The sequence below is a fragment of the Oncorhynchus tshawytscha genome, linkage group LG13 (genome assembly GCF_018296145.1).
Source record: "Oncorhynchus tshawytscha isolate Ot180627B linkage group LG13, Otsh_v2.0, whole genome shotgun sequence".
NCBI lineage: Eukaryota > Metazoa > Chordata > Actinopteri > Salmoniformes > Salmonidae > Oncorhynchus > Oncorhynchus tshawytscha.
The window spans coordinates 25,217,067-25,244,829 of NC_056441.1; the positions used below are offsets into that span (position 1 = coordinate 25,217,067).

A 27,763-nucleotide genomic window follows, 5' to 3' on the forward strand; every position below is an offset into this window, starting at 1 on the left:
CATTCTGGTGCATAACCTTGGCACAGACGCAGACAATTCTAGAATTGGTTGTGACACATCAAGTTAAATATTGATCCAAAACATTAAATCAGACAAAACAAAGTCAACCTATGAAGCCATATCTTGTCAGCAAGCTGCATCATGGGAGTATAAGCATAGACAACCAAAATCCTACTTTCTCAATTCTCTCAAATATTTGAGGGTATGGCCTCCCAACACTTTGGACATGCGTATAAAATACAGGGTCAGTGTGGACTGTGTAAAAGCACCAGCAGCCCTAGTCAATACTGAAATATCTACACAAGTATGGCTTTACTGATATTTCTCTCACAACTTAAACCAGGGATAGGCAACGTTGATAAGGGTGGGGGCCACAAAATCTTAACCCATCATGAGGGGCTCCAGTGGCTTGTGGGTCTGAGTACCCACATCCATAAACACACATGTAGTGACCTTGAGAGAAAAATATTTTTTAAACGGCCCCCCTTGACAGCGGAGAGAAGAAAAGTACGTTTGGGAGAACATGTTCTGCACAGTTTGCCATGGAGCACAAAGAAAATGTCAGTCCTAAAGCAAGTTTGCTGCAATTCTACACATTTTGCCAGGGGGCAGAGAGGAGTATTTGCAGTTAATATATCTGAGTAACAAAATATCTAAATCCCCCCCCTCCATCTGTAATTCGACCATGACTAACTTACCATGGGATAATTGAGTGACTGCTTTAACAGAAACTGCTGATGCACAACCAAATTTCATTTTATTTTTTTAAAATCTCTCAACGGTAAGTTGAGACCAGTAAATAGAAACGCTGATATAAAAGTTGCACCTGCAAATTGTCCGGGGGGATCCCACTGTGATTTTTTTTGGGGGGGGCTATTCATTGATGGAAATACATTTGACTTGTTATGCTTATAGGTCTATAGGTTCATTTGCCTCATTTAGTGGAATTAAATTGGGGCATGCGTAGGCTACAGTACATTATTCATGCATCTTATTTATCACACACCTAAAGCATGCAGACAGAGCGGAAAATATGTCAGACAGTGAGAGCTGCTGCAGCATCTCAAACGGCAACAGAAGGCAGGCTTCATCAGCGCGTCACACCACTTTGGAGGCAGTAGGCTATGCATTTTGAAAACATATACTTAATTGTTTGAAACCTGAACCTAGCCTATTAGATCTCCTCTTTTTAAATGTCTAACGGATATTTTCCTCTATCACATGAAACTGCTTGCAGGTGCAGTGCCCTTGGTGTTTTCCCACTAACTGTACTATGGAACAAACATGTGCACATAGCTCATGTCAATACATTTGTCATTTAGCAGACACTCTTATTCAGTAGGACTTACAGTAGTGAGTGCATATATTTTCGCACTGGTCCCCTGTGGGAATCGAACCCACAACCCTGGCATTGCAAGCGCCATGGGATCATAGTTTATCAACATTAAGCTAAACGTTTGGATTGGTTGTTTCAGATTCATTGCTTTAAGGTAATTTTTTTAATGTAGCCTAGACCTACTGATTGTATGAATTTGGGCACCATCTTCCCATAACGGTCTCAGAGTCTATTTGGAATAGGCTATTTCTCAACAAGCTGACCAATAAAATAGGTAAACTTTTCTACTATGAAGGATAGCAGATTGACATAGCTAGTGGTTTTGCTGTCCGTTGCTCATGTTGTTGGCCGAGGAAAGATAAATGTAGACACTTATTCTAACATCTTCAAAGTGGCCATCAGAATCAGGACCACACATCGTTGTATCTGACTTGAAATTTCTGTTAATATGAATTACCATAAACAAAATGTGATTTGTCATTCTGAGCACTGTGGGTGGACACCATAATCAAATTACGCACCCAATACATATGGGTCCGGCAGATTTCTCAAAATGTCTTGTAAATTAAAATGTGGCTGTTCAAACATCCAGCGCCACAGTTTCCTAACGAAAACCCTGGATGAGACCCAGAATGAGTTGGAGAATGGGGGGCTACAAAAGGGGGCCCCCCAGTTGCCCATCCCTGACTTAAACTGTCTTGACTGTCCACTAAAGCATCTAAAAATATAATACACATGTAAATCCTATTTAATAACTTGAATACTGTATTGCACTTAGTCATCGTAAGTGTCACTGATCGTGACAGTCCATATGAGAGACCCATAACCATGCAGGGTGTTGTAAGCCCTCTAGTCCAGGCGGGGAGCTGTGCTCTCACACAGGCCTGTGGCAGGAGTCTGGCTGCCACATGCGCAGGTCCACCAGGATCTGGTTGAGCTTCTGCATCCACAGGTTCCTCTCGTCCTTTGTGTCAGCACACAGCCAGTTCCTGCAGGTACACGGGAAGAGTCATTATGCGTTTCAGAGACCCAAGTCACTTCCCTGAATGATTTACAGGCATTGGATTAAGAAATATGGTAACACTAAACACTGCCTACACACATCCAATTGTTTTTTAATCTGGGGGGAATCAAGTGCTCACTTCAGGGAGTAGAGTACAGAAAATAGAAAACTTGAGCTTCAGTGTGTCAAATGTCATAAAATCAGCCATCAATTTTGAAGACTTCAAATAACTGCTCCACACAAGGTATTTGCCTATAAAACAACACAGGGTACTATAGCAACTTCGACCAGTGACTCACTTGGTGACACACATGGTGTTTTTACACTGGCTGACGAGCGTCTCTCTGTCGTTCTCTCTCTGAGGCCGGACAGTGATCAGCTCGAAGGTGTTGGGCCTGGCACAGAACTCTCGGTTGGCTGGCTCCACCTTACGACTGATGCAGTTGGCCAAGTTGATGCGACCCATTGGGTTCTAGAAAGACATGAACCCACCCAAAGAAATGTAAATGACAATTAAAATACATAAAAAGCTACTCTAATTGGTAGCAACATGAATTGACATACTGGTACATTAAAACCATCAACAATAACCACAAAACCCAAATGCCTATTCCCACTGGTCCTATGGTATTGAAAAATTAAGACTCACAGGGCTCATCATTCAAAACTAAACTCCAATAGTTGGCTTCAACATCCTCCTACCTTGCGTTTCTCATCATCAGGGTAGGTCCAGTAGGAGATACAGTATCCTGACAGGACACACCATCTCCTGTGCCATGCTCCGAATCCACTCACATCCTCAAACATAGTCTGTAAAACAAAAAACAGATTAAGAAAACGTGAAATCTCAAACGTCTCCCCTCTAAATAACAAAATGTTAGTCTGACAACCTGAGGGCATGGGTGATCTGTAAATCTGTTTAGGCTATGTTTACACTGCATCTGATGCATTCGTGTACTCACCAGGAAGCCTCTCTCCTCCACCAGGGAGCCCACCTCACACTGCATCTTCAGGTAGATATGGCCCTCCATGGGGCACAGGAAAGGCACCTGGAACAGATTACACAGGACATGTAACACAGGCCTCAGCTCAAAAACAAACACCTCCACAAAATGCTGGGTGACAGGACAGATGGGGTTAATGAGGTTTTAGGCAGAATTGCAAGCCTGTTGTCTTCTAATAAGAGTCAATTGGCTGGATGGTGAGAACTTAACTGGACACTGTGCCTGAAACACCCATTAAAAAAAAAAAAACATACAAAAGACATCCAGCACAACTTACTTTCCTCACGACAATACCAACCAACTTGTAGATTGAGGTTAGAAATGTTAGTGCCACAACAGAAGCAGATTCTTTTGTCACAAACCACCACACACACCCCAAAATATTAAAAAGTGGTCATGGATGGAGTAGCAACCTTGCTGTGAAACATGTCTCTAAGAAGCGCTCTCTCAATGCCTTCATATTTGATCTAAAAGAGAGAAACAAGGAGAGTGCGTGAGTAAATAAGCGTCCGAGGCGGGCAGGCAGCACACAGACCGTGCAGGTGGGAGAACAAAGACTGTGTGTGTGTTGTGTTTCAGATTTGGAGGCCTGCCTCCCTGCTCCGGCCTCTATCAGGACTGTCAGTTCTAACTTGTACAAATGTTACCCCCTACCCTACGATTACCCTGGACAGCTGGTATTATGTGCAGAGACACAGCAGAGGTCAGCCTAAGTGGAAATAGAGGGTGAATTCAGGATAGAGATGGAAGTGAAGAGTCAGAACAGAAAAGTTAAAATGTTACAAAAGTCTTCGGATTTTACCTTCTCCAATAGGAACTTGTTTTTCCCAATTGAGGCAAGAGTCAGCTTGTGAGACCCGACCAGGACAAAGTTACTGGTGCGGACAGTATTAGGGCCCCCAGGACTAGCCACCACTGCAAAGAGAGAAGAGGATTTTTTGTTTAAGCTACATTTGTCACATCAAGACTTGCAAAATTAACTAGAATTTTCAACTGAACCACACATCACAATTACTGCAAGTAGAACAATTAACATTATCCACCAGCAGCAGTTATTTAAAAAGTATCCATACCTGGAGTCAAACTGCTCTTCTACAGGGGCAAAGAGAGGTTATGAAGAGGCATGTTTAGAATAATTTACAAGATCGCTGACTTTACGTACTGCATACATCATATATGACAACAGTAACAGAATAATAGTATAATGCATTTCTACATTTTCCATGTGGCGATCATTCCTACCAAACAGATAGGATAAGTGTTCAAACAAACATTCTGTATATGACCAGAAGGCAGTATTAGAGAAGGAGGGTAAGAATGAAAGCTTACAGAGAGGAACCTCTTGGGAGTGATGGCCTAGAAAGAGAAAAGGTGATTCAGTTTCAGAAGTGGTTACATCAGGACATAGACAAGTGAATGAATGGGTAATTCAAAACACTGACTAAGCCAACCCTGCCATTGAGAGCTGTGAACAAAGCCTTTCAAAAAGAGACCCTTCACTGTGTGTTGGAATGGAACGTGGAGCCTAATGTGTGTTGGGAAGTAGTAGGCCCAGGTATGCCTACAGCTAGCTGTTCTACTACCGAGCAGTAAAATTACAGTACACCCACATCAAAAGGTGAGTGTTTTTTTTTTTTAAATGAGTCCCTACTGACAAGCACAACTCATGGGCCTCGTGAACACGGCTCCACCAAATCTCATCTTAGAGACAGGACGTTGTTTAAACATATCTCTAAATGCAATGGTCTAAATGCATATTCTGATACATAGCAATTGCACTGTATTCAAGTAGAAACTAGAAGGAAAGAAGACTATTCCCAGTTCAAATATTCAATAAACTGAATTGTACAGTTTGTTACACTATATTTGATTAAATCACACCTTTGACTTGCTGGGCTTCTTCCTCTTGTCAGGGTTCAACTCACGCTTCTGCACCTGAAGAAATAACCAGGGTTAGAGTGAGTAATATCTCAGCTCAGTCAGAGTCCTCCTCAAACAATAACAATCATCACATTTTCATTTACAAAAAGCAGCAAAAACTCACCAGGCAGTAAACCTCAATATCAATTGCAAAGTCGTTAGAGACGTCAGGCCTAAAATGGAAGAGAGTGAGAAAGGCATTAGAACATGACAGTGGTACTATTCTACAGAATTTCAGAGAGAGAATCGGTGCAGTTTAACTCACATGGTGAACTTGGTAGAGAAGGTGATTGCGTCTCCACTGATAGCGCTACTTGTGCTGGCTAGGGGAGTAGCAACTGTATTCTCAGCTCCAGCACGGATCATGATGAAGAAGTAATGGCTGGACCACTCTGGAATAAACACATACATAAAGTGGAAAATGTAATGAGTTCAGTCTATTGACACTATACATGATGTATATTACAATTGGATTGAACAATGTACTTGTATCAGACAGTACAATGTGGAAAACAGGAGATCAATATAACTGTATTGTCCACAAAGGCAATTTGGTTGAAGGCACATTGCACACTAAAGACATACATCATTCACCAACAAAAATAAAAAAGGTGGTTAGAAGAGATAATTAAGTAACAATTGTTGGTTCTCTACCTGGCTTGCTAGCAGCGGAGCAGACAAAGTCAGCCTTGAGGGGCAATCGTAGCTCCAGGAGAGAGATGGATCCCTTGGAGGCGGATACCCCCATGTCCCCACCCTGCCCCCTCCTATGACCGCTAGGACCCTCTCCCTTCAGACGGTCCAACTCAGCCTTCAGTGCCCCCCGCTTCTCCGCTGGAGGGTGACAAGAAAAAAACGTAAGAAAGACTGAAGAAAACAGAATGCAGTGTTTATGCGAAATGCATGTCGATAGTCTTAAGATATAAAAGCCCATCCCCAAGGGGTATGGAGCAAATTGGGATTGGCTGTAAGTGTGGGCACCGATGTTGTAGGGGTGGAAGGGAACTCACTGGCTATGAGCAGAAGCCGCTCAGCCTCTGCCTCCACATGCGAGCCTTTCCCATGCTCCTCATCAGTACAGCAGTTCAAGGCTTGGCTGGCCTGGCTGATCACAGTCTGCTGCAGGTTCATCTCATAGGTCAGAACCTACAAGTAATCAAATCAGAAAGAATACATCTTATTGGTCACGAGGTAATCAACATCGGTGGTCAGAAAAACCAACATGGAATGAGGGGGAATAGATCCCAAGGGATATACTTATAAGTAGTAACATATTTTGCACTCAGAGCACTTACACCTTGAATCTATGAAGTCTGTTTTTGTACAGAATGACATTTTATACTCTACTACTACATCCCTTACTATTCCCAACAGTATGACAGGGCCACCTCTGACATTCTCTCTGAAGTGATCACGCTCACGGTAGCCGATGTGAGTAAGACCTTTAAACAGGTCAACATTCACAAGGCCGCAGAGCCAGACGTAATACCAGGACGTGTACTCCGAGTACGCGGTGACCGACTGGCAAGTGTCTTCACTGACATTTTCAACCTGTCCATGGCAGAGTCTGTAATACCTACATGTTTCAAGCAGACCACAATAGTCCCTGTGCCCAAGAACACAAAGGTAACCTGCCTAAATGACTACCGACCAGTAGCACTCACACCTGTAGGCATCATCCCAGAATCCCTAGACCCAAATCCAATTTGCATAGCGCCCCAACAGATGATGCAATCTCTATTGCACTCAACGCTGCCCTTTCCCATCTTGACAAAAGGAACACCTACAGTTGATGTCGGGTGTTTAAATACACCGTAGCCAAATACAGTTAAACTTAGTTACACAATTTCAGGCATTTAATTCTAGTAAAAATTCCCTGTCTTAGGTCAGTTAAGATCACCTCTTCATTTTAAGATTGTGAATTGTCAGAATAATAGTAGAGAACAATTTATTTCAGCTTTTATTTCTTTCATCACATTCCCAGTGGGTCAGAAGTTTACATACACTCAATTAGTATTTGGTAGCATTGCCTTTAAATTGTTTAACTTGGGTCAAATGCGTCAGGTAGCCTTCAACAAGCTTCCCACAATAAGCTGGGTGAATTTTGGCCCATTCGTCCTGACAGCTGGTATAACGGAGTTGGGTTTGTAGGCCTCCTTGCTCGCACACGCCTTTTCAGTTCTGCCCACAAATTTTCTATGGGATTGAGGTCAGGGCTTTGTGATGGCCACTCCAATACCTTGTCCTTGTTGTCCTTAAGCCATTTTGCCACAACTGTGGAAGTATGCTTGGGGTCATTGTCCATTTGGAAGACCCATTTGCGACCAAGCTTGAACTTCATGACTCATGTCTTGAGATGTTGCTTCAATATATACACACGTCATTTTTCTGCCTCATGATGCAATCTATTTTGTGAAATGCACCAGTCCCTCCTGCAGCAAAGCACCCCCACAACATGATTCTGCCAGCCCCTGGCTTTTTTATGGCGGTTTTGGAGCAGTGTGTTGTCACGACCGGTCTGTCGTGCCTTTACCTTCATCTTCTGTTTGATGCTGGTGTGTCCTTGGCTCCTGGGCTCATCTGCTGCTCTCCGAGACACGTCTTCCTTCACGATGACCTGCTTCACACAGGGCCTCTCGGTACTCTCCTTGATCCTGGTCGACCTGTACGCATCAATACTAGAAGAGAAAGGAAAAACACATGTAGAAAGTGAACAAGTATCAGTGTTAATTGGATACAAGAGTCTGAACGACCTAAGAGAAAATAGTTAGGGGTCGTATCTTGAACTCAGTGAAACTAAAGTGACAAATAAAAAAAGTAGTTGACGTATCATTTGAAGGGGTGAAATTCAGAGTTACATTAGAGATACCATCAAGTCAGTAAGGCACCAGTTAGGATATGTGGCGTTGAGTGGTTGGTTACCTGTATGGCAGGTTGTGGTCCTCATGTTCGTCTGTCTCTAGGCTGTCTGATGACCCAGCCCGGAGCAAGCGAGCCCTTTGGAACTTACTGGGTCTGGAAACAATGTCAGGAGTCTGGCTCTTAGCGTTGAATGAACTGGCTGGGGTCGACGTCTGGGCAGGGATATACATAAAGATGTATTAGGTTGGCCCAAAAATGTCATTATTAGCCATGACATTAGTCCATGGGCACAAACAAAATATGACACGCTTCCATTCAAAAGCAGTCCAATACATTAAATAGCTGAAAGATTATTATACTTTGTATGCTTAGCATTTTCCCCCCCATTTGGTTTCCAGCTTTGTACTGTAACTCACCATCATCTTCCTTACTGGGCTCTTGATCACAGCAGCCACCGACTCAGAGAAGGGGGCCAGGATGGACATCGAGGAGATGTTCAGTTCATCTTCCTCCTCACCACTCAGCTCCTCAATCTGGTCATGGAACCCGTCAAAGTTGTTGATCTCAGAGTTGTTGGAATGGTCCACTTTCATCTCCATCTCATGACTCTCTTCTTCATCTGCAGTGAGACAATAGTGAGTGGAATGTTACCGTGACACCATCACTTAAACTATAAGGGGGACTGCTCTGATTAAGTTTGTTAATGACCGAAAACTTCAGATTAAAGCATCCAATTAAATCATCCGAAGCCAAGTAGGGTACTCAGTAAATACAGTACCCGATTCCTCCTCCTGTGTTTCTTCCTCAGAAGGTTTCTTGGGTGCAGCATTCAGCCTATCCAGAGGGGAAGCTGTTGGCTCATCAGGCTGTGAGACAACAGGCCCTCTCTCCTCAGGATGCTCAATCAGATCCTGAGAGAAATTATTACAGGCTCAATAACATTTCCTTCATAAGTGCTTTGCAGTCGTCCATCATACACCAGTCTGCAGATATTAAGTTCTGTCCAAGCGGGATCGAAAGAAATATACTTCTCCACCAACCTTGGCCTGTGTAAGTCTCTTGGTGTCTGCCACCTCCTCCTTGTTCTTCCAAATGTTGTTCCCTTTCTGGAAACGGTTACGAATCTGAGCCAGTTCTGACTCACGCTCCTGCAATAAAGAACAAGAAAAGGACTACTTTCCATCAGTCTGGTCACAAAACAAATGTCATAAATGTAATTTAAAAAATTAAATAAAAGCTATTTATTACAAAAAGAAACACCTAAGTGCTGTACAAAGGCAAAACTAAAGACATTAAGGTAGATGGTCTAGGTAAATAAAGTGAACTGTACATACCAGTTTCTGTTTCTGTGCAAGGGCAGTGGTGGCAGCCTGGGCACCTCTCAGCCTCTCCTGCACCAGCCTGGTGTTGGGGGTCACAGACTGGCTCACTACAGGGGTATGACCAGCCAGGCCTGCCCCAGACGGGTTCACTATGTTTGGGTTATGAGTGGCTGCTCCATGGCAGGAAGCAGGGGAACTCAGGCCAGAACGCTCCTGGCACCTCTCCCCAAAACGCTCCATGAACGACTTGACATCTGCTGGAAATAGAATAGAAAATATTCAGTAACTCTTGGAAGACAACTGAAGTGGACATACACATGTTTGAAACCAGCAATGGTTTGACCAGCAATTGTCAAATGAGCAGAGACGGTGTATTAAAACATCTGATATTTCAGAACATCCTAATAAGCTGTCGACTTTAGCGTAGGAAACACAACAAAGCTAAGTTGAGTGCTAAGTCTCGCTCACCTGGAGTTCCAGTTGCTCCAGCTGTGCCTCTCTGCTGCAGGGGAGTGGCCGGGGTGGTCTCCTTGGTGAACCTCTCCCTGGTCTGCAGGACAGATGGTCCAGTTGCTCCGGCAGTGCCTCTCTGCTGCAGGGGAGTGGCCAGGGTGGTCTCCTTGGTGAACCTCTCCCTGGTCTGCAGGACAGATGGTCCAGTTGCTCCGGCGGTGCCGCTCTGCTGCAGGGGAGTGGCTGGGGTAGTCTCCTTGGTGAACCTCTCCCTGGTCTGCAGGACAGATGGTCCAGTTGCTCCGGCGGTGCCTCGCTGCTGCAGGGGAGTGGCCAGGGTGGTCTCCTTGGTGAACCTCTCCCTGGTCTGCAGGACAGAGGGTCCAGAGGGTCCAGTGGGCCCGATGGTAGAGGGCTGTGTGGGGAGCTCTGGCTTCTCGGGGCTACCGTTGACCTCCATGGCTCGGGACAGGGCCTGGTTCTTCAGGGGGCTCTGAGGCACAGGTGAGGCTGAGGAGAGAGCACCTTTCTCGGGGCTGGGGGTGAAGGCTGAGGCTCTCCCCTGGTAACTCCTCTGGGGACTGGATACAGGAGAGGGGAGACCTCTGCCTGTCCGTAGAGCTGGTCTGGCTTCAGGTACTTCAGTCTTCTGAGGGCTGGGGGGAAATGCTCTGGTGGACTTGACTGGGGAGTGGACAGGCTGCTGAAGAAATGCAAGAGGGAAATGATTAACCAAACTGTTCAGTAAATCTCAAAGTCCTGTGCATGTGCGTTGAAACATAACTATTTAAAATAAGTTATTGCACACCGCTTTCTTGCAAAGCATCACCAATACATATCTTAATTTCTTATTTTTCACATTCAAAATGGCTGTATAGAATCAGTTTCTCCCATGCATTGACATATTGACATACAGTTAGGAACATTATGATTAGTAACTAAGTCAAGTGTTGTATTTATGCGTCGGGGGGCTAGGGTCAGTCTGTTATATCTGGAGTATTTCTCCCATCTCCCAACTGACATGAACCCCTGAGGTTGCACCCTCTACAACCCCTGAGGTTGCACCCTCCTGTTGCACCCTCTACAACCACTGTGATTATTATTATTATTATTATTTGACCCTGCTGGTCATCTATGAACGTTTGAACATCTTGGCTATGTTCTGTTATAATCTCCACCCGGCACAGCCAGAAGAGGACTGGCCACCCATCAGAGCCTGGTTCCTCTCTAGGTTCCTGCCTTTCTAGGGAGTTTTTCCAAGCCACCGTGCTTCTAAATCGGCATTACTTGCTGCTTGGGGTTTTAGGCTGCGTTCCTGTATAGCACTTTGTGACATCGGTTGAAGTAAAAAGGGCTTTATAAATACATTTGATTGATTGGTGACTCACCTGGTTGGAATCCAGAGCAGGCTTTCTGTTTGATGACTGAGTCATTTGTGGACGGTCTGCAGCACCAGAGGTGGGTTTGGCTCCAGCACCAGCCTCTCTCCTCCAAGCAGGGGTGGCGTTACTGACACTACCAGGCTTCTCTTGTGCATTGTCTCTGCTGCTGCGAGGGGCCGCGTGGCTGAGGTCATCCTCCCAGGACCCAATGGTGGCTGCGAGGTTGGCCAGCCGACCCTTCCTGCCTACAGGGGCCTCTGAGGACGCAGCAGCATGGACGGGTGTGGGGACTGGGGCTACGGCCTGCCTCGGCTGGGTCTGGTTCTTCACTGGGGACAGAGCTGCTGGGATGTCTGGAACCTCAGAGGTACCTTGGAAGGAAAAACATAGATATTCAAATTTGTCAGCCCAAAACACTGTTTAGTATGATTGTTGTAGTATAATTCAAAACTGATATTAGAAGTTGCATAAAAAAAAATGTTTTTCCAGGTCATCTATAAATGGTTAAACAGGTGCTGCATGTACAAATGAAATGATCAAGCTAGTCAAAAGATCATGCTCCTTACCTTCAGAGTCCCAATAATGCCTCTGTTCAGCTAGTCTGGCCAGGCGAGACTTCATGGCAGCAGGGGTGGAGGAGGTGGGAGCCTCCCTCTGCTCTTCTCTGTTCCTCTGAAGAACTGTGCTAGTAGGCACCACCTCCACATCCCTGGTCCTCTGTGGAGCAGCACTCACAGCCACCTTCTCTGGTTTTGGGGCAGGGCGCTCTACCTCCGTGGCCCTGACCTGCTCTGGGACAAGCCGTGTTGCCACCATGGGTTCTGGTTCAGGAACGGGAAGAGCAGGGCAGACATCCACCCTCTCTAGAGAAGAGGCAGAGAGAATGCTGGCTGGGCCCGTTGGGGGCTTCCGGTCAGTTTGGGGATCTGACAGAGTAGGGGTCAGGGTGAGAGGAGGCATTGCAGGCTCCCTGTTCTCCTCACCAATAATGGTGGGCTTGTCAAGTTCACCTGAACGACTCCGCTTGGAGGGAGAGTGCTTGGTGGAATGTTGGGGGCCTGGGGGACAAGTAAGAAACACCACGAGTTAAGTTTACACACTGGAAGAGTTCCAATCCATAAAATGAAAATAAGTATTTGATATACAGACAATCTGAAACGTCACCATTTTGTCTATTTTTGTACACAGCACCGGGAAAGCTGCAAGACTAGACACATCCCACTCTGATTTGATCACATCATTCTCGGAGCAGTTTCAACAGTCAAGCTTCCTGTATGGAAAGCTCTGCACATGCAGGTCAGGAAGTTCAACCACTTCCTGAAGGCTAATGGAACCATCTGGGGTTTCAAATAAAACAAAACTAATCTACGCTATATTCACTTTCGCAACCAGAGGGAGCACTGCGCTCGCAAATAATAATTGATACACTTTTATTCTCAAAGGGATACAACATAAAATGCATGATCCTTTTGTAGGAAAGCCTTCCTTACCTTTGTCGACAACAGGCTCTGTGACCAGGCTGTTGCAGGTCTCAGCCAGAGGCTCCCTAGCTCTCTTGGCCATCTGTCTGTTGGAAGCAGTGGACCTCTCTGCCATTTTCTTCTGCAGGTTCTCCCTGCGAGCACGGGTCCTCTCCAGGAGTTTCTGAACAGGGAAGAAAAACAATACTTCATTATAACATTTACATTTAGAGCACTGTGTGCATTTTCTCTTATTTTCTAATTGGATTGAATCTAATCAGAACAGGACTTAGTAGTAGCCACCGTACTGTCCAGTCAGCACTGACTAGCACAGAAAAGTGACATCCTGAGAGACATTCCACACCATTGTAAAAGTGCAACTCCGCCACTTTTCAACCTCATTCATTATCTCCAACACCCAACCAGTGTCTACATAGGGCTGGGTGACATCAAATTCATTTGATTAATTCTAATGCATGTTTTTGTGCGATATTCCATATTTTGTAAACATTTTTGATGAGCGTTTATGTTCGCCTGTTCTCATGTCTTTTTGGTCTCGTCTCCTTCGCCCCTTCTACCGTTACTGAGCATCTTCCCAATTACACATGCACACCAAGCCCCTCCCAAACACCAAGCCCATCCCACTCACAGTAACAAATATGAACGATCACTTCTTTCAACTCACTATTTGCATTTGACGTTTGGTCCAACAGAATCGGTCATATGGACACAAACACATGAAGACATTTTACTGTAATAAAGGAGAATTTAACATTACTAACAGCCCTTTTATTTATCAACTCCTCAAATTCCAACTCCTCCAGAGCAGACCGCACTAAAACGGGAGTATCAATGAACACGGATTCTGGAAAATTCATGCTACGTTTCTGATGCTCAGTCCAACATACAAATAGAAGCATTTTAGCCAGACTGTTATAGTAGCTGTCTAGTCTGTTTGTAAATGTGCAATAAGCATTAAAAAGCTGACTTTTTGAATACAGTGCATTTTACATTTAAAATTTCACAAATCTTGATATTTTGGATTGCCCATAAGTAATATAAAATGTAAAAATCTATTTATTTATTTTATCTAGATGTTTAGGCCACATCGCCCAGCCCTATGTCTACATAGAGTATCACATTTATTTCATCAGCCGATGTCACAAAGTGCTATACAGAAACCCAGCCTAAAACCCCAAACAGCAAGCAATGCAGGTGTAGAAGCCCAGTGGCTAGGGAAAACTCCCTAGAAAGGCCAGAACCTAGGAAGAAACCTAGAGAGTAACCAGGCTCTGAGAGTCTCTGTTCTTTGGTCTGATGAGTCCAAATTTGAGATTTTTGGTTGCAACCGCTGTGAGATGCAGAGTAGGTAAACGGATCATCTCTGCATGTGTGGTTCCCACAGTGAAGCATGGGGGAGGAATTGTGATGTGTGGGGGTGCTTTACTGGTGTCACTGATTTATTTAGAATTCAAGGCACACAACAATCATGCATTCTGCAGTGATATGGCAATCCATCTGGTTTGCGCTTAGTGGGACTATCATTTGTTTTTCAACAGGACAATGACCCAACACACCTCCAGGCCGTGTAAGGGCTATTTAACCAAGAAGGAGTGCATCAGATGGTTTGGGATGAGTTGGACAGCAGAGTAACAGAAAAGCAGCCAACAAGCTTGATGGTTTTTGCGACTGCACTTGAAGTTCTTGAAATTTTCCGGATTGACTGACCTTCATGTCTTAAAGTAATGATGGACTGTCATTTCTCTTTGCTTATTTTGGCTGTTCTTGCCATAATATGGACTTGGTCTTTTACTAAATAGGCCTATCTTCTCTTTACCACCCCTACCTTGTCACAACAAATGATTGGCTTGAACGCTTTAAGGGAAAAAAATCCACAAATTAACTTAAGGCACACCTGTTAATTGAAATGCATTTCAGGTGACTACCTGATGAAGCTGGTTGAGAGAATGCCAAGAGTGTGCAAAGGGTGGCTACTTTGAAGAATCTCAAATATTATGTATATTTTGATTTGTTTAACACCCTTCTGGTTTCTACATGATTCCATGTGTTATTTCATAGTTTTGATGTCTTCACTATTATTCTACAATGTAGAAAATAGTAAAAATAAAGAAAACCGCTTGAGTAGGTGTGTCCAAACTATTGACTGGTACTGTAACTTAAAAGTGGCAAATTTCTAGAAAAATATACCTTTAAAAAGTTCTACCCAATGACAGTTATTTTCAAACACAGATTTGCAGTGATGTGGTGGGCAAGAAAATACACTCCCTCTGGCTAGAAACTCGTTGCAGGTTTTGAAAATCACTTTCTTACGTTTAAATTCTACACTGATATCACAGAGAAACATTGATTAGGACCTTCATCTTTTTAACCACATCATCAGAAACGCACTGTTTTCACATATGTAGACATTGGTTTGGTGCTGGAGATAATGAACATGAGGTTGAAAAGTGGTGGAGTTGCCCTTTAAGTTGGTGCCATTTTAGTACGTTTTCCTTTCTGTTCTATTTTATTGAACCCATAGTGAACAGTGGATGGAGGGGGTCTATGGCTTTCAAATAGTGAAAACGTTTTCGTCCACATCACAGGGTCAACAAAAACTACTGGGTCTGAAGGCGATAAAAGGCTGTCATTGCCTCTAAACTCATTCTCCCTGGCCTCCTCATGTCATGTATGTTCTTCTCATCTGTACACTAAAACCCTAGCTGGCCCCCCAGTCCAAGGCAAACAGTCCTGAGGCATGACTTATTGCCCTGGGCCAGAGCCATGACTGCTATAGTGCAAGACAACACATTCCTGCCTGTTTCAGAGTTCCCTTAACAGCTCTCTCACCCGGCCAGGCTGTGTGGAAAACTTGTTAAAGTGGTCGTCATTCCTTAGGAATGAGCCACCCCTGTCATGTTGTAGCTACTAGATTTGAAATCCCCAGAGGCCTTTCTATTGGTTGGAGTGGAAATTTGAGGGATTTTGTATACTGCCGATGGCCGCTGCTTCTTCTATATCTGAGTTGTCATGGAACACAACCAGTACCAAACCAGGGTGAATTTTAAAATGAAATCTAGCTAGTCCTCATGGTGCATTTGGTAAAATTGATAGTGAAATTGTCAGGCAGCTGCTGTATGGAAATTAAGGTTAAAACACACAGTGTAATTGAAAACACTAACGTTAATTCCTGTATTCATATTCAAACTCTTATTTTGTCATAGTAGTTTTGACTAAAGGAGTCAAAGGTTGGAACTATTCCAAGCTCCAACTTGTCCTGGGGAGAATGGAATCCATTCATTCATTCCCAATAAGGGAATTGTAGATTTCTCTCTCTCCCTGCTCGCACGTTAAGGGAGGGGCTTGTTGACAAGAAGAATCACCCGACTGCTTTATGCGGGCATGTAACGTACAGCATTATAATTATGAAGAGGAAAAATACCTTCAGAACAGGAGCTACGGTATGGAAGGTGTCAGGGTTTAGATGTAACTTCTAGAACAGCTGACTTGGCTATCTAACATGCAACGTTTCCAACAACTTTCAGTTGAGGTTATACATTTGAAATCGGCCAGTTTTAGCTAGTTAACAAAATATTTAAATTCCCTTTTGTTGAAGAACAAATGAACGAGGTAGTTAACTGCTACCTAACGCCCACTAAGTTAATAACACGCGATTAACGCCAGCTTGCATGCAGGTTTTACAACATTATTTCAGTGCTACAAATATGTAGTTTAATGACAGTCACTGAGTATTGTGGTTATCAAACCAGTTTAACATCTTAATGCAATGCAACAAGCAAATAGTTTTTGAAAGCTAACATTAGCTGGCCATGGTATGGTAGCTAACGTTAGCTAGCAAATGTTAACCATTACTTATTAGCTATAGTAGATAAAATAAAGAAAATGTGCACTCACCTCGGTAAACGGATCCATTCCGATAATAGTTTATCTTTGTTCAAATCTACTGACTTAGCTATATTAAATAATTATCGTTTATCTATCCTAATTCCACAAACGCGGAAAGTTTATGAGCCGACGTTCCTCCAAACCAGTCACCTCCGTTCCTGTTTTTTTTTTTTTAAAGAAACATCTGTTCAAGATTTGAATTTCAGCGCTTTGTTCACTGCGCAGACTCCGACGGTTGGAATCGCGCAGGATTCACGAAACAGCCAATGATGAACACAATGGGCGTAGACAGACGCATTATAGCCAATCAGATTCAAGTTTCACTCTCAATTCGATTCAAAGGGCTTTATTGGCATGGGAAACACATGTTTACATTGCCAAAGCAAGTGAAATAGATAATAAACCAAAGTGAAATAACAAAGTCTAGGTCCAAGAGGCTTCTAAACATCTTCTACCCCCAAGCCATAAGACCTTTGAACATCTAGTCAAATGGCTACCCCCCCTGTTGGTTAGGGGTTAGGGGTAAGAATTTCACTGTAAGGGCTACCTACACCTGTCGTATTCTGTGCATGTGACTAATACAACTTGATTTGATTTGAAATCAGAAATGAACAGTAAACATTACACACACACACACACACACACAGTACATAGAGACCATTTAGAGCCGATGTCACATGTAGAGAAATATCTCTCTATATATATCTCTCTAGAATAGAACAGAATAGTTTGTCTGTCTGTCTGTGTCTGTCGATTGTACTTTCTCTCAACCACACAAAGCCAATGGGACAGCTTACTTAGCTGTATCCTGCACATTCAAGGCCCTATATTCAGCGATACATTAGTATAAACTATGTATAACTATAACTAAAAAATCTTGTCTCATATTTTTACTGAAAATAACAATCTCACAGAAGCACAAGTGTTTCTGTGTGACGTTGCCGGGGCACCATGGAAACAGCTCGTATCTTGTCACAGCTCCAGAACTACAGCGACACGACTGATGCCGAGGAGCTCAACAAAGGACGTTCTCTGCTAGCTGGGTAGCTGCTGTTATCGACCATAGCCAGCTAGTCTTGTTCAGTTTGACCTAGCTAACTAGCGAGCTAGGTTAGGTTAGTGACTGTTGGCAAGCTTGTTAGCTAGCTAACGTTAATTGTTAGCTCGCTATAATAGCAAGCTACTTGTTTTTTGCTTGGAAGACGTTGTCAAGTGGTTGTTCGCAGAACAAAGTCTCAGAGGATGCTCGAATCAATAAACGTCACTGGTATGTATGCACTTGATCTGTGTTATGCCTTGAATTCACTTGAATATGTCCAACCTGGTCAGAACGCCGGCAACAACAGAAACACACGGAACTTCAAACAGATACAATGCTTTATTGGTAACTGTTATGTAGCTAAGCATACTTTATGATGATTTTAAAGTGTCTTCGTTATTAGGTTTATAACAGTTGTGCTGCATATATGCTCCATTTTCCTATCATTCTGCAAATGTTTTGACATTAAGTTATTTTAGACATAATTACAAAGCTGTCATAAAGTAATTACATGCTTAATAATAATCATGCATTTTATTTTAAGCGCTTTTCAAGACGTCCAACGTCACTTTAAATAAAATCACGCATTCAAATAAATAGCTATATAAAAGTACAGCCAAATTGTTATAACAGTCTAAATATGCATTCTAACTTCCAGTAGCTATTGTACTGCATTACTTGTCGGTACTATACTTCCTCAAAAATCGAAGCTATTTTGCAGTGCACCACGACATATTATTTTGTAGAAGAACTGCAAAAGACACCTGTTGCTGTAATAAAGCAGAAAACATTGACATGGTCAAAAGGGATATTTATCTATTCTTAATGTATTTGTTCTGTGACCAGCTACTGACTCCCTTATGTTTTGGAATGATTCAGCTTGGCAATGTTATCTGGAATGGTTTGTTTTCAAATCTGTTGTTGCCATGTGATCTGCTGAAGCCCTGAAGTGGTTGTGTTGTTAGTGCAGTGGTTGCATAACTTCCACATCAGTGCTCCTGTCTGAACAGAGTGGTTATACAGAGTGTGATGATGCTCCTGGTCATCCAGCCATCCCACTGGAGGTCAGGACACAAGGCTCTGCACAAGGGCTGCTACCCTGTCAGACTCTGGAGACATGATGGGAATAATTAGGTGACTAGGCCTACATCATAACTGACTGTGCTTTGTGCATAGAGAAATCAATGAAGCATAGTTGCTAGTCCCACTAAGGACTGCTGATACAATTGCTATAAAGCTGTAACTGCAGAGTATGTTGGATATGTCTATTTGAGGTCTATGCACTGTGATTGTATGAAGGGGAGGAGGATAGTAGCAGCCTTTATTGCCCGAGCTGATTGAGTCAGTGTTGCACTGCAAACCCAAACCGATGATATCACCTTCTGAGCTATTGAATAAACCTCTGTTAGGGTTCTCTGAACAACACATGACATAATTCACATAAGTCTAGCTTTAGAGCTGAACTGGCTGCAGACTGAAGACACTCCTCTGTGTCTTGTTCTGTAAGAGGATTATTCTATGTAGGTACTGTTCAGCGAGCGAGTGAGAGAATCTAAAATAAGTAAGCTGCTGCGTCAGCATTACTGACTCAACCCTCGGTCAGTCATCATCACTTGTTGTTTCAGAAAGGCTCCATTGGCCAAAGATGGAGCAGTCTAAGAAGTTCCTCCTTAGCTCGATGGTGCCGGTAGAGATGGAGATCTCTAAGAAGTACTCGAGCCCCGGGGTGCCAGACAAGCGGCCTGTGAGCCCCACTCAGGTGTGCCTGGAGAAGCTGTCATCCAGCATACTCAAGGACCTCTTCACCACAGGAACCAGCAGCTACAATGTACTCCTGCAGGCCGAGGAGGAGGAGAGACAGAGCCCCATGCACTCCCCGTACCGCAGGCCCAAGAAGACTGTGAGATGTGCCTCTACAACCTGTAGGTCACACAACAGCCACCGCCGTCCGTCTGTAACTCCTCTGTTACTGTTGGGCCAGCAGGGCAGCGGAGACACCAGGCTCTCCTCCCACCACCATGTCTTCTCCTCCACCTCAGGGGGCTTCCCCAGCGGACCCAAGCCAGCCCACAGCATCAAGGTCCTGGGTAGCACCACGTGCCTGTCCCCCAGCCCTGTCTCCCGGCCCCGGAAAACATGCTTCACCAGCTCACCCCGTACCAAGCTGCCCTCTCTGCCCAGAGGAGGGGTGATGCGGGAAGGGGAGAATGCCGGGGTCAAGAAGCTCTGCATCCTCACTGCCATCAAGCCGTCCAACGTGGAGAAGGAGAAGGTGAAGTTCTTCAAGTCGGACTTCAGCTACAATCCTCAGTTTGAGTACAGCAACCCTGTGTCTCCGCTGGTGCTGGCTCGCCACAACAACGCCTCCGACCGATTTCTGACACAGGTGAGACCCATGTTAATGAATTAATAGCACTTTTCGGCCATTTTAAATCAGAAATCTACCTACACATCAGCTAACACAGTGGAGAGGTGAGGAGTGAACTACCATGTCAATTACTGTCACAGGTAAGTGTAAGGCCAGGAACGGGACACAGGTTTTATACAACTATTTTCAGCAAAGGCAAGAGGTAGACTGAGCTGAAGTAAATCTGGCCACTCAGTGAAAGCCACGCAACCAGGTAGCAGACAAATCCTGTCAGACAAGATTGGATGGATTATTTGGGAAAAACTTGCTTTAAAACTCCAGCTTAGCACACCAGTCAGGAGATAGAAAAAGACACCAGTGCTCTCTCTGTCTGAGCTGTAGGGTTGAGGCAGAAAATATCTATCCACATTAGTATGTATCAAATGGATATCCACATTAGCCCTTGTTCTGGGCAGATATCCAACAAGCTACTCTACCGACAGATCAATAGTTGAGTATGTTAAAAGTCATGTTGTGATTACGCCAACAGGAAAGACAAGAGAAATCAGACGCCGTATAGCTTAATGGATACATGAATAGGAATGCACATCTTTGTACGATACATAGATAGTTAGCGGAGCTACAAGAATGAATTGAGGGACAAATACGTTTCCAATAAAAGGCCAGAGGTTTATGCTTTAAAGTAATGAGTACTACTGTAAATCACAAGGATTGTAATAGATAGGCCTCTGTCTAAATTATAGTTCTGTAGAATTAATAGAATGTAGTCTGGTCTAGTGTTTCGAGTGCTGTTTGAACTTAGTAGCATCCCCTGAGGTGTTCTGTTGCATACTAGCTACCTGGGTAACACTAGTATACTGATAGTAACATATGGCAGCCTCTTTAGTTGAGTGAAGACTACAGGAAATGCACTGTAAAGTGATCCTGTGGAGGATATTGCAGTTTGTGCTATCATGTTTTCTTTCTTCCACTCCTGGCACCAGTCTTGTTTTACACACTCCCAGTATGTACAACTGTGTGTCCATTCATTCTACTGATGTAGATTTAATGTAGAAAAGGACACCTTTTTTGTTACATACTCCATGATCAGAATGAACTGTTATTAAACTTAAATAAACAATGAAACACAAATTAGGCTATCTGCCCAACTTTAGAAACTGATTTACTCTATGTGATGTGAACAGGTAATTGTACTATTGCATAACAACTCCAGTTACTGTACATTTCACAGAACTGACTTGATTTCTGGTCTCTACTTGATCTCTGTGGCGTGTGGGCTGGGGCGAGAGAGAGGATGATCTCTAATGACCTGTAGAGAGTAGGGACTGTCTCTTAAGCCTAGTCCACAGCCCTGAACACACACTAGAGAGAATGGAGAAAGCACTGACCTGTTCTGCCCTGCCCTGGCTACTGGACAAAATGACTCCAAGTGCTATTCCCAATAGGGAGCTATTTATATAGCTCAGGGAGGGGCAACTGGCAGCCCACAGGGCCCTGCTCAAGGTGCAAATTCAAAATGTGGTTGTGCATCAACAGTTTTTCTATTGTTATGTCAATCACTGATAGTCACTCAATTAGCCCATGTCAGCAAAATATTTGTCGATTGTTAAGTTATTCTAGCGGACTGCTATCTAAATGTGAAGTAATCAAGGGCAAATTAAAGCCCTGTGGTGAAAAGTATAGAATTGTAGGAAATTAGCAGTAAAATGGCATTTTCTCAACATGTGAGGAATTGCACAAAATTAACTCTAAAACTTAGGGGCAACTGTGGCCCCTCATGATGAGTTCAGATTTTTAGAGTCCCCAACCCCCATTAAAGTTGCCCATCCCTGATATAGCCTAATTATAGGGAGCTGTTTTCTATGCAGTATGTCCCTTCAAACAAATCAACTGAAGGACGAGACAAGTTCTTGTTATTTCCCTCATTATCATCTGAACACAAGTTGCACTCGAATGGAATCAAGCCTTTATAGCTGTATCCTTACCAAGATAATACCGGAGTCCATCATTAGATTTGAGCCTAATGTTGTCTGTTAGTTGACGGCATGTCATTGTGTTTCCCCCTACAGGCGGTGCGTATCATGGAGTTGGCCCTCCAGAAGTATGGGAACTATGAGAAGTTTGAGCAGGCCACAGGGGGAAACTTGCTCACCAAGGGCCGGATCTGGTACCTGGTCAAGAAGTACATGGAAAAGGAGGGCTGTATTGGGGAGGTGAGAGAGCGTCTTGAGTAATCTGATCCTAGATCTGTGGTCAAGGGCAACTTTTACCTGGAGAAAGGTAGAAGGTACCCCTTACCACAGATCCTGGGTCAGCTATGTTTTAACATTAACATTCTGCACACCCCAATCAGAACAATTCCCTCATATGATGTAACCGCCACACAGTCCCCTCCTCACATAGTAACCCCATATCCTGCTTTGGTACCGTAGCGCTTATTAAGGTACACATTCCATAACTACATATCTCTCTGTGGTGTCTTTACCAGATAGTGCTCCATATAAAGTGAGTCTCAACATCACTCCCTCTGTCTGTTGTCAGATAGTGGTCAATGTGACAGACGACCTCCTCTCCAGAGCGTCCATGACGGTGGTGAACAGCCGGCCTACTCTGACCATCAACATTGCCACAGCCCGGGAACACTGGCTGGAGGGCATGCTACGACATGAGATCAGTGGGTAGTATAACTCCATTATACCTCTATCATGCTTAGTTTTGTCAAGAGGTGCACAAATCCCAGTGTTTTTCCAGTATTACAGCCACACAGTAATGTCTTTCAAGGGTCTTTCGATGCACAGTTTCTCCTGGATCACGGAGAATGGGTCAGGAGTGTTAGGTTCAAAACATGTCTTGGTTCATAAGAAGCACATACTCAACCACAGCACATTTAAATGAACACAATCATTACTCATGGTACTGGTCCACTCAATACTGAACTTGCTGTGTGCTGCCTCGGCCCACTAGTCTGCTCTGCTGTACTCAGCAGCACAGTTATTTTTTCGAGGATGAGTTCAGCTTCCAAGTACATTGTCAATGGGTCTCTTCACCCTGTTGGTGCATTATAGCCACTGTGGTCATTTCCTGTGTCTGTGCCCTCTCCCCAGGCACACACTACTTCCGGGGCATCAACAACGCCCAGCAGCCGTGGAGCAGTGGAGTCGGAAGGAAAAAGCACAACCTCCGACCTTTGAACCCTACTGAGGAGGGGCTGGCCAGCATCCACTCTGTCCTGTTCCGTAAGGACCCTACCCTGTGGAGGGCTGCCTTGCTCTACTACACTGTGTACCAGGCCAGCCGCATGTCCTTCTCTCAGCTGTTCCACAGCCTGGGACGCTTCGTCCAGGAACCCAACACACGCTGGGACTACTGTGTACGAGCCAAGAGGGGGCAGAGCGACACCGCACAGCCTGGTAACTAACACAGACACACATTTGTTCACAGGCCCATACATAGGCATTCCTGCATGCAGGCACACACTTATCTCTAGCTTTAGCTTTGTATCCTACTGGAGTCAGCATTTTCTACCAGGCCTTGGGTGTTTCAGTACGTACTGCTGTCATCTTGATGGGCTTGTTGTATATTTCAGCTTGTTTCAGTACGTACTGCTGTCATCTTGATGGGCTTGTTGTATATTTCAGCTTGTTTCAGTACGTACTGCTGTCATTTTGATGGGCTTGTTGTATATTTCAGCTTGTTTCAGTACGTACTGCTGTCATCTTGATGGGCTTGTTGTATATTTCAGCTTGTTTCAGTACGTACTGCTGTCATCTTGATGGGCTTGTTGTATATTTCAGCTTGTTTCAGTACGTACTGCTGTCATCTTGATGGGCTTGTTGTATATTTCAGCTTGTTTCAGTACGTACTGCTGTCATCTTGATGGGCTTGTTGTATATTTCAGCTTGTTTCACTACGTACTGCTGTCATCTTGATGGGCTTGTTGTATATTTCAGCTTGTTTCAGTACGTACTGCTGTCATCTTGATGGGCTTGTTGTATATTTCAGCTTGTTTCAGTATGTACTGCTGTCATCTTGATGGGCTTGTTGTATATTTCAGGCTGTTTCAGGAAGGACCAGGTGTACCTGGACGGCATCCTGAAGATCCTAAGACACAGAGAGAGGATTAACTTCCAGCTGCTCATGTCCCTGGGGAAGGTGGGTAACAGGGTCTGTTTAATGTGTCAGACTAGAGTAGGTTTATCAGGAGGCTGCCTAACCGGCTAACAAGGTAACCAATTCTTATTCTATGGTCTGCATCCTATGCCTTTTTGTGCATAATGATTATTTTTCAAAGGGTTTGCATTACACTGCAGACAGGAGACAAAGGCAATACGTTGGATGTGTTTGACTGCACAGCTTTCATATTATTCTCCTCTCTTCCTCTCTCCTTCACCATAACGACAATGCTTATTTGCACATGAAATTGAATGAGATGCCAGGTTGAATAAGCTTATGTAACTACAGCTGTATGAGAGAGCAGAGCAGACCATGTGATTCTGCCTGAGAAGAAGAATGACTTCAGGCATAGGGAGGGAACACATGACTCACAATGTGTTTCACACAGATGGGCTTCCAGTGTTACTGCTGTCTGTCCTCCTAGGCTTATCTGTATAGCACAGGTGGCCAACCCTCCTAGAGAGCTACTTGGTATGCAGGCTTTTGTTCCTGCCCTGCTCGAACACATCAATGAGCTGCTCATCAGGGCAGTTCCAGGTGTGTTAGAGTAAGGCTGGAACAAAAGCCTGCCAGGAGGGGGTTGGCCACTGGCACTCCCTGCTTAATAGAAACCTTATTTTATTAAATTAGCACAAATTCCATCTTGATTGTTTCTGTCTGTCTGTTTTATTTTGCTTGTTCTAAAATACATTCGCATGATTTCCATCTTGATTGTTCCTGTCTGCCCGCCTGCCCAGGTGTCGTACGAGGACGTGGATCGTCTGAAAGGCCTGGCGCTGATGGAGCATGTGAGGATACCTCACTTCTTGCAGGACATGGCGTGCTACGCTGAACAGCTGGAGAAGATCATGGAGGTCAACCAGCTGACTGACGAGGAGCTCAGGGTGCTCATCTGAGACATGGAGGAGTAGAGGGCCTGCCCACTCAGTTACTCCAACACATAGCTTGTACAGGTTAACAGCAACCTGACCAAGATCCATATGGGATTGAAACGTTATGTATATAACAAAGGCATAGAGGTTGTTATGAGGTATGTGTTGAAGTAAGTGAATGTGCGGGTCCTTCTGGCCCGGGTACCCTATGAGAAGTGATGATACGCTCCTCATCTGAGCATTCCCAGAAAGAGGTGACCCCTGACCCTCCAGCACACCTTACCTCCACCAAGCTAATGAGCTACCGGAACCTCATTAAAGTCAGTGGCATCATTCACAGTGACATTCCTGCATCTCACCACCAGTACCATCCCCAACAGGCAAAATTGCATGTGATGTCATTTCCTGGTTGTAAACTGGCTTTCCACCACATATGGTAGCTGTGTGACGTGACATGACTTGTGCAGTGTACTGTATTGTATGTAGGGTTTCTCTCTCCATTTCTATATGCACCCCAAAGCCAAGTGTAATTGCATTTTCAATCTCCTGTTCAAAAGACTAAGGGGTTCCTATACTAATGTTTCTAAACAGAGTTTTACCGTACTGGTTGGTTGCTGTTGTTATAGTTGATGTTCAGGTAATGACCCATGAACCAGAGAGTGTGTGTGTTTGTCAGGGTCGGGCTGCAGTGAGAGAGACAGCTATGGTATCATAAAAGCACAACATTGACTCATGATGTGGCCAGGTCACAGTGGAGAAAGGCATGTGGAAGAGGCAAAACTAATGAAGCACAAGACGGCAGCATAGTGCTGAGATAGTAGGATTGGGACAGTATAGAAATGCATTGCGAATCATATGTATTTGTGCCCTGTTGACATATCCTGCAAGAGGTTACCTTGGCGCAGCAATCCCTCCAAAACAACCACTTTCTTACGATTTGCACTTTTTTCTCCAGCGTTGAACTGCTTTATTTCTGGCAGTTTCCTTAGAGATAACCTTATAACCTTACACTGATGAACTCTCCCTCCTGCATTTTAAAACAAACCAATAGGCATAGTGTTTTTAAAGGCAGGGTGTAACTAATATTGTACTGTAATGTTTTTCTCCTTTTTGTCAAACATGATTGACAGGTTGTTGATTTTATGGCTTTTGGTACGTGTTTTGAGAACTGAACACTGTGATATTTGATAAATATTGTTCAATTGACACTTTCAACTAGCCTGGTCTTAGATCAGTTTGTGCTCTCTTGCCAAAAGTTATTTACAATGACCATAGGAGTTGGCAGGATAGCACAAACTGATCTGGGACCAGGATAACTTTGACCTGATGTAGGTAGCATGTTTGCTGCCGCTACTTCACCACAAATGGCCCTGGGTATGATCTAACTGTATGATGAGCACTAGTGTTTATAAGTGACATTGCGCTATGTATTGTATTGTACTGTAACTGTACTGTATCTTAATGCCTCCTGATGGTCACTGAAGCCCTGGGAATCCCTAATAAAGTGGATTTATCACCTTGGAGACTTGGCTTTGTGTCTCTGTCTGTTCTTAATCTGGGGCCATAGGTGTTGAAGTCGCCTTGTCCCATTCATTCATCTCAGGTTTCACTGTGAAACTGGACTCCATTGGGGCTCCATGTTGAAAGGCACCTACAAGCACTGACATGCTGGACAATTGGCCTCTGTCCACACGGAGACGACCCACAAGAACAGGGCCTCTTATCCTGGGCTTCCACTCTGCTCCAGTTAAGAGTTTTCATTTTGTTAGGGCGTGAAGTGTATTTCACATGGCTTGGAAGCCAACCATAAATATTTCACAGAGACATTTTGTTTTAGAGGCTTGTTTGGTCAAAGTGGGTTAGATGTTTTTAGGACAGGGGTGACAGCTGAAGTGTGGGTGGGCTGAAGGAGGGGAGGCATCTGCAGTCCACATTTTTCACCACTAGAGGACCGTCACGTCTGCTACTTTCTCCACAACTCCATAAGGGAGAGATATGATTTGACTGAAATGTGAAGAATCACTTAAAAACGGAAATAAAGCGTAAACTTAGCCCCCGACATCATGTCAATGATGAAAGTAGAATCATGAATATTACAAAAGGAGCATTTTACTTTGAACACATTCAAACATAATGTGACCGGCAGGATTGAGCAATAGTAACCATAGTCACCTGGAATGCATTTCAATTAACAGGTGTGCCTTGTTGAAAGTTAATTTGTCGAATTTATTTCCTTCTTAATGCATTTTATCCAATCAGTTGGTAGGGTAGGGGGTGGTATACAGAAGATAGCCCTATTTGGTGAAAGACCAAGTCCATATTATGGCAAGAACAGCTCAAATAAGCAAAGACAAATGACAGTCAATCATTACATTAAGACATGAAGGTCAGTCAATCCGAAACATTTCAACAACTTTCAAAGTTTCTTCAAGTGCAGTCGCAAAAACCATCAAGCGCTATAATGAAACTGGCTCTCACGAGGACCGCCACAGGAAAGGAAGACCCAGAGTTACCTCTGCTGCAGAGAAGTTCATTAGAGTTAACTGCACTTCAGATTGCAGCCCAAATAAACGCTTCACAGAGTTCAAGTAACAGACACATCTCAACATCAACTGTTCAGAGGAGACTGTGTGAATCAGGCCTTCATGGTCGAATTGCTACAA

General features: G+C 44.0%; 2 protein-coding genes across 7 annotated transcripts; one reads left to right on the plus strand and one right to left on the minus strand.

The window, feature by feature from the left end:
• Positions 1-877: 877 nt before the first annotated feature.
• On the minus strand, positions 878-16,829 carry LOC112264594 (anillin). 5 transcript variants are annotated; one of them, XM_024441307.2, is made up of 25 exons: positions 16,658-16,829; positions 12,773-12,926; positions 11,849-12,340; positions 11,289-11,653; positions 10,247-10,603; positions 9,916-10,066; positions 9,460-9,704; positions 9,166-9,273; positions 8,904-9,036; positions 8,542-8,744; positions 8,186-8,337; positions 7,797-7,941; positions 6,274-6,409; positions 5,918-6,097; positions 5,529-5,655; positions 5,388-5,436; positions 5,225-5,278; positions 4,673-4,699; positions 4,417-4,435; positions 4,146-4,258; positions 3,757-3,810; positions 3,302-3,388; positions 3,042-3,149; positions 2,639-2,811; positions 878-2,325 (listed from the first exon to the last, which is right to left on the minus strand). In XM_024441307.2, the coding sequence occupies exons 1-25, from the start codon at positions 16,673-16,675 to the stop codon at positions 2,211-2,213; spliced, it is 3,765 nt and encodes a 1,254-aa protein (XP_024297075.1). In that variant the 5' UTR covers positions 16,676-16,829; the 3' UTR covers positions 878-2,210. The 5 variants fall into 5 exon arrangements, with proteins under 5 accessions (XP_024297075.1, XP_024297073.1, XP_024297072.1 ...); XM_024441305.2 differs by having other exon boundaries at positions 9,916-10,600; XM_024441304.2 differs by having other exon boundaries at positions 9,460-9,701; positions 9,916-10,603.
• A 655-nt stretch (positions 16,830-17,484) lies between these two features.
• On the plus strand, positions 17,485-26,623 carry LOC112264595 (uncharacterized protein KIAA0895). Of its 2 annotated transcripts, none has more exons than XM_024441308.2 (7): positions 17,485-17,915; positions 19,313-20,073; positions 22,125-22,268; positions 22,597-22,729; positions 23,160-23,465; positions 24,110-24,207; positions 24,966-26,623. In XM_024441308.2, exons 1-7 carry the CDS (start codon positions 17,891-17,893, stop codon positions 25,122-25,124), a joined length of 1,626 nt encoding a protein of 541 aa, XP_024297076.1. In that variant the 5' UTR covers positions 17,485-17,890; the 3' UTR covers positions 25,125-26,623. The 2 variants fall into 2 exon arrangements, with proteins under 2 accessions (XP_024297076.1, XP_024297077.1); XM_024441309.2 differs by having other exon boundaries at positions 17,487-17,915; positions 19,317-20,073.
• The last annotated feature ends 1,140 nt before the right edge of the window (positions 26,624-27,763 follow it).

Excerpts from the sequence above, each read along its gene's own strand:
- LOC112264594 (XM_024441302.2), bottom strand. Across the intron at positions 11,654-11,848 it reads GCATTATTGGGACTCTGAAG|GTACCTCTGAGGTTCCAGAC; the intron begins GTAAGGAGCATG and ends TTTCCTTCCAAG. Across the intron at positions 6,098-6,273 it reads GCGGCTTCTGCTCATAGCCA|CGGAGAAGCGGGGGGCACTG; the intron begins GTGAGTTCCCTT and ends GTCACCCTCCAG.
- LOC112264595 (XM_024441308.2), top strand. The coding sequence starts at position 17,891 with ATGCTCGAATCAATAAACGTCACTG. Across the intron at positions 20,074-22,124 it reads CCGACCGATTTCTGACACAG|GCGGTGCGTATCATGGAGTT; the intron begins GTGAGACCCATG and ends TTCCCCCTACAG. Across the intron at positions 22,269-22,596 it reads AGGAGGGCTGTATTGGGGAG|ATAGTGGTCAATGTGACAGA; the intron begins GTGAGAGAGCGT and ends GTCTGTTGTCAG.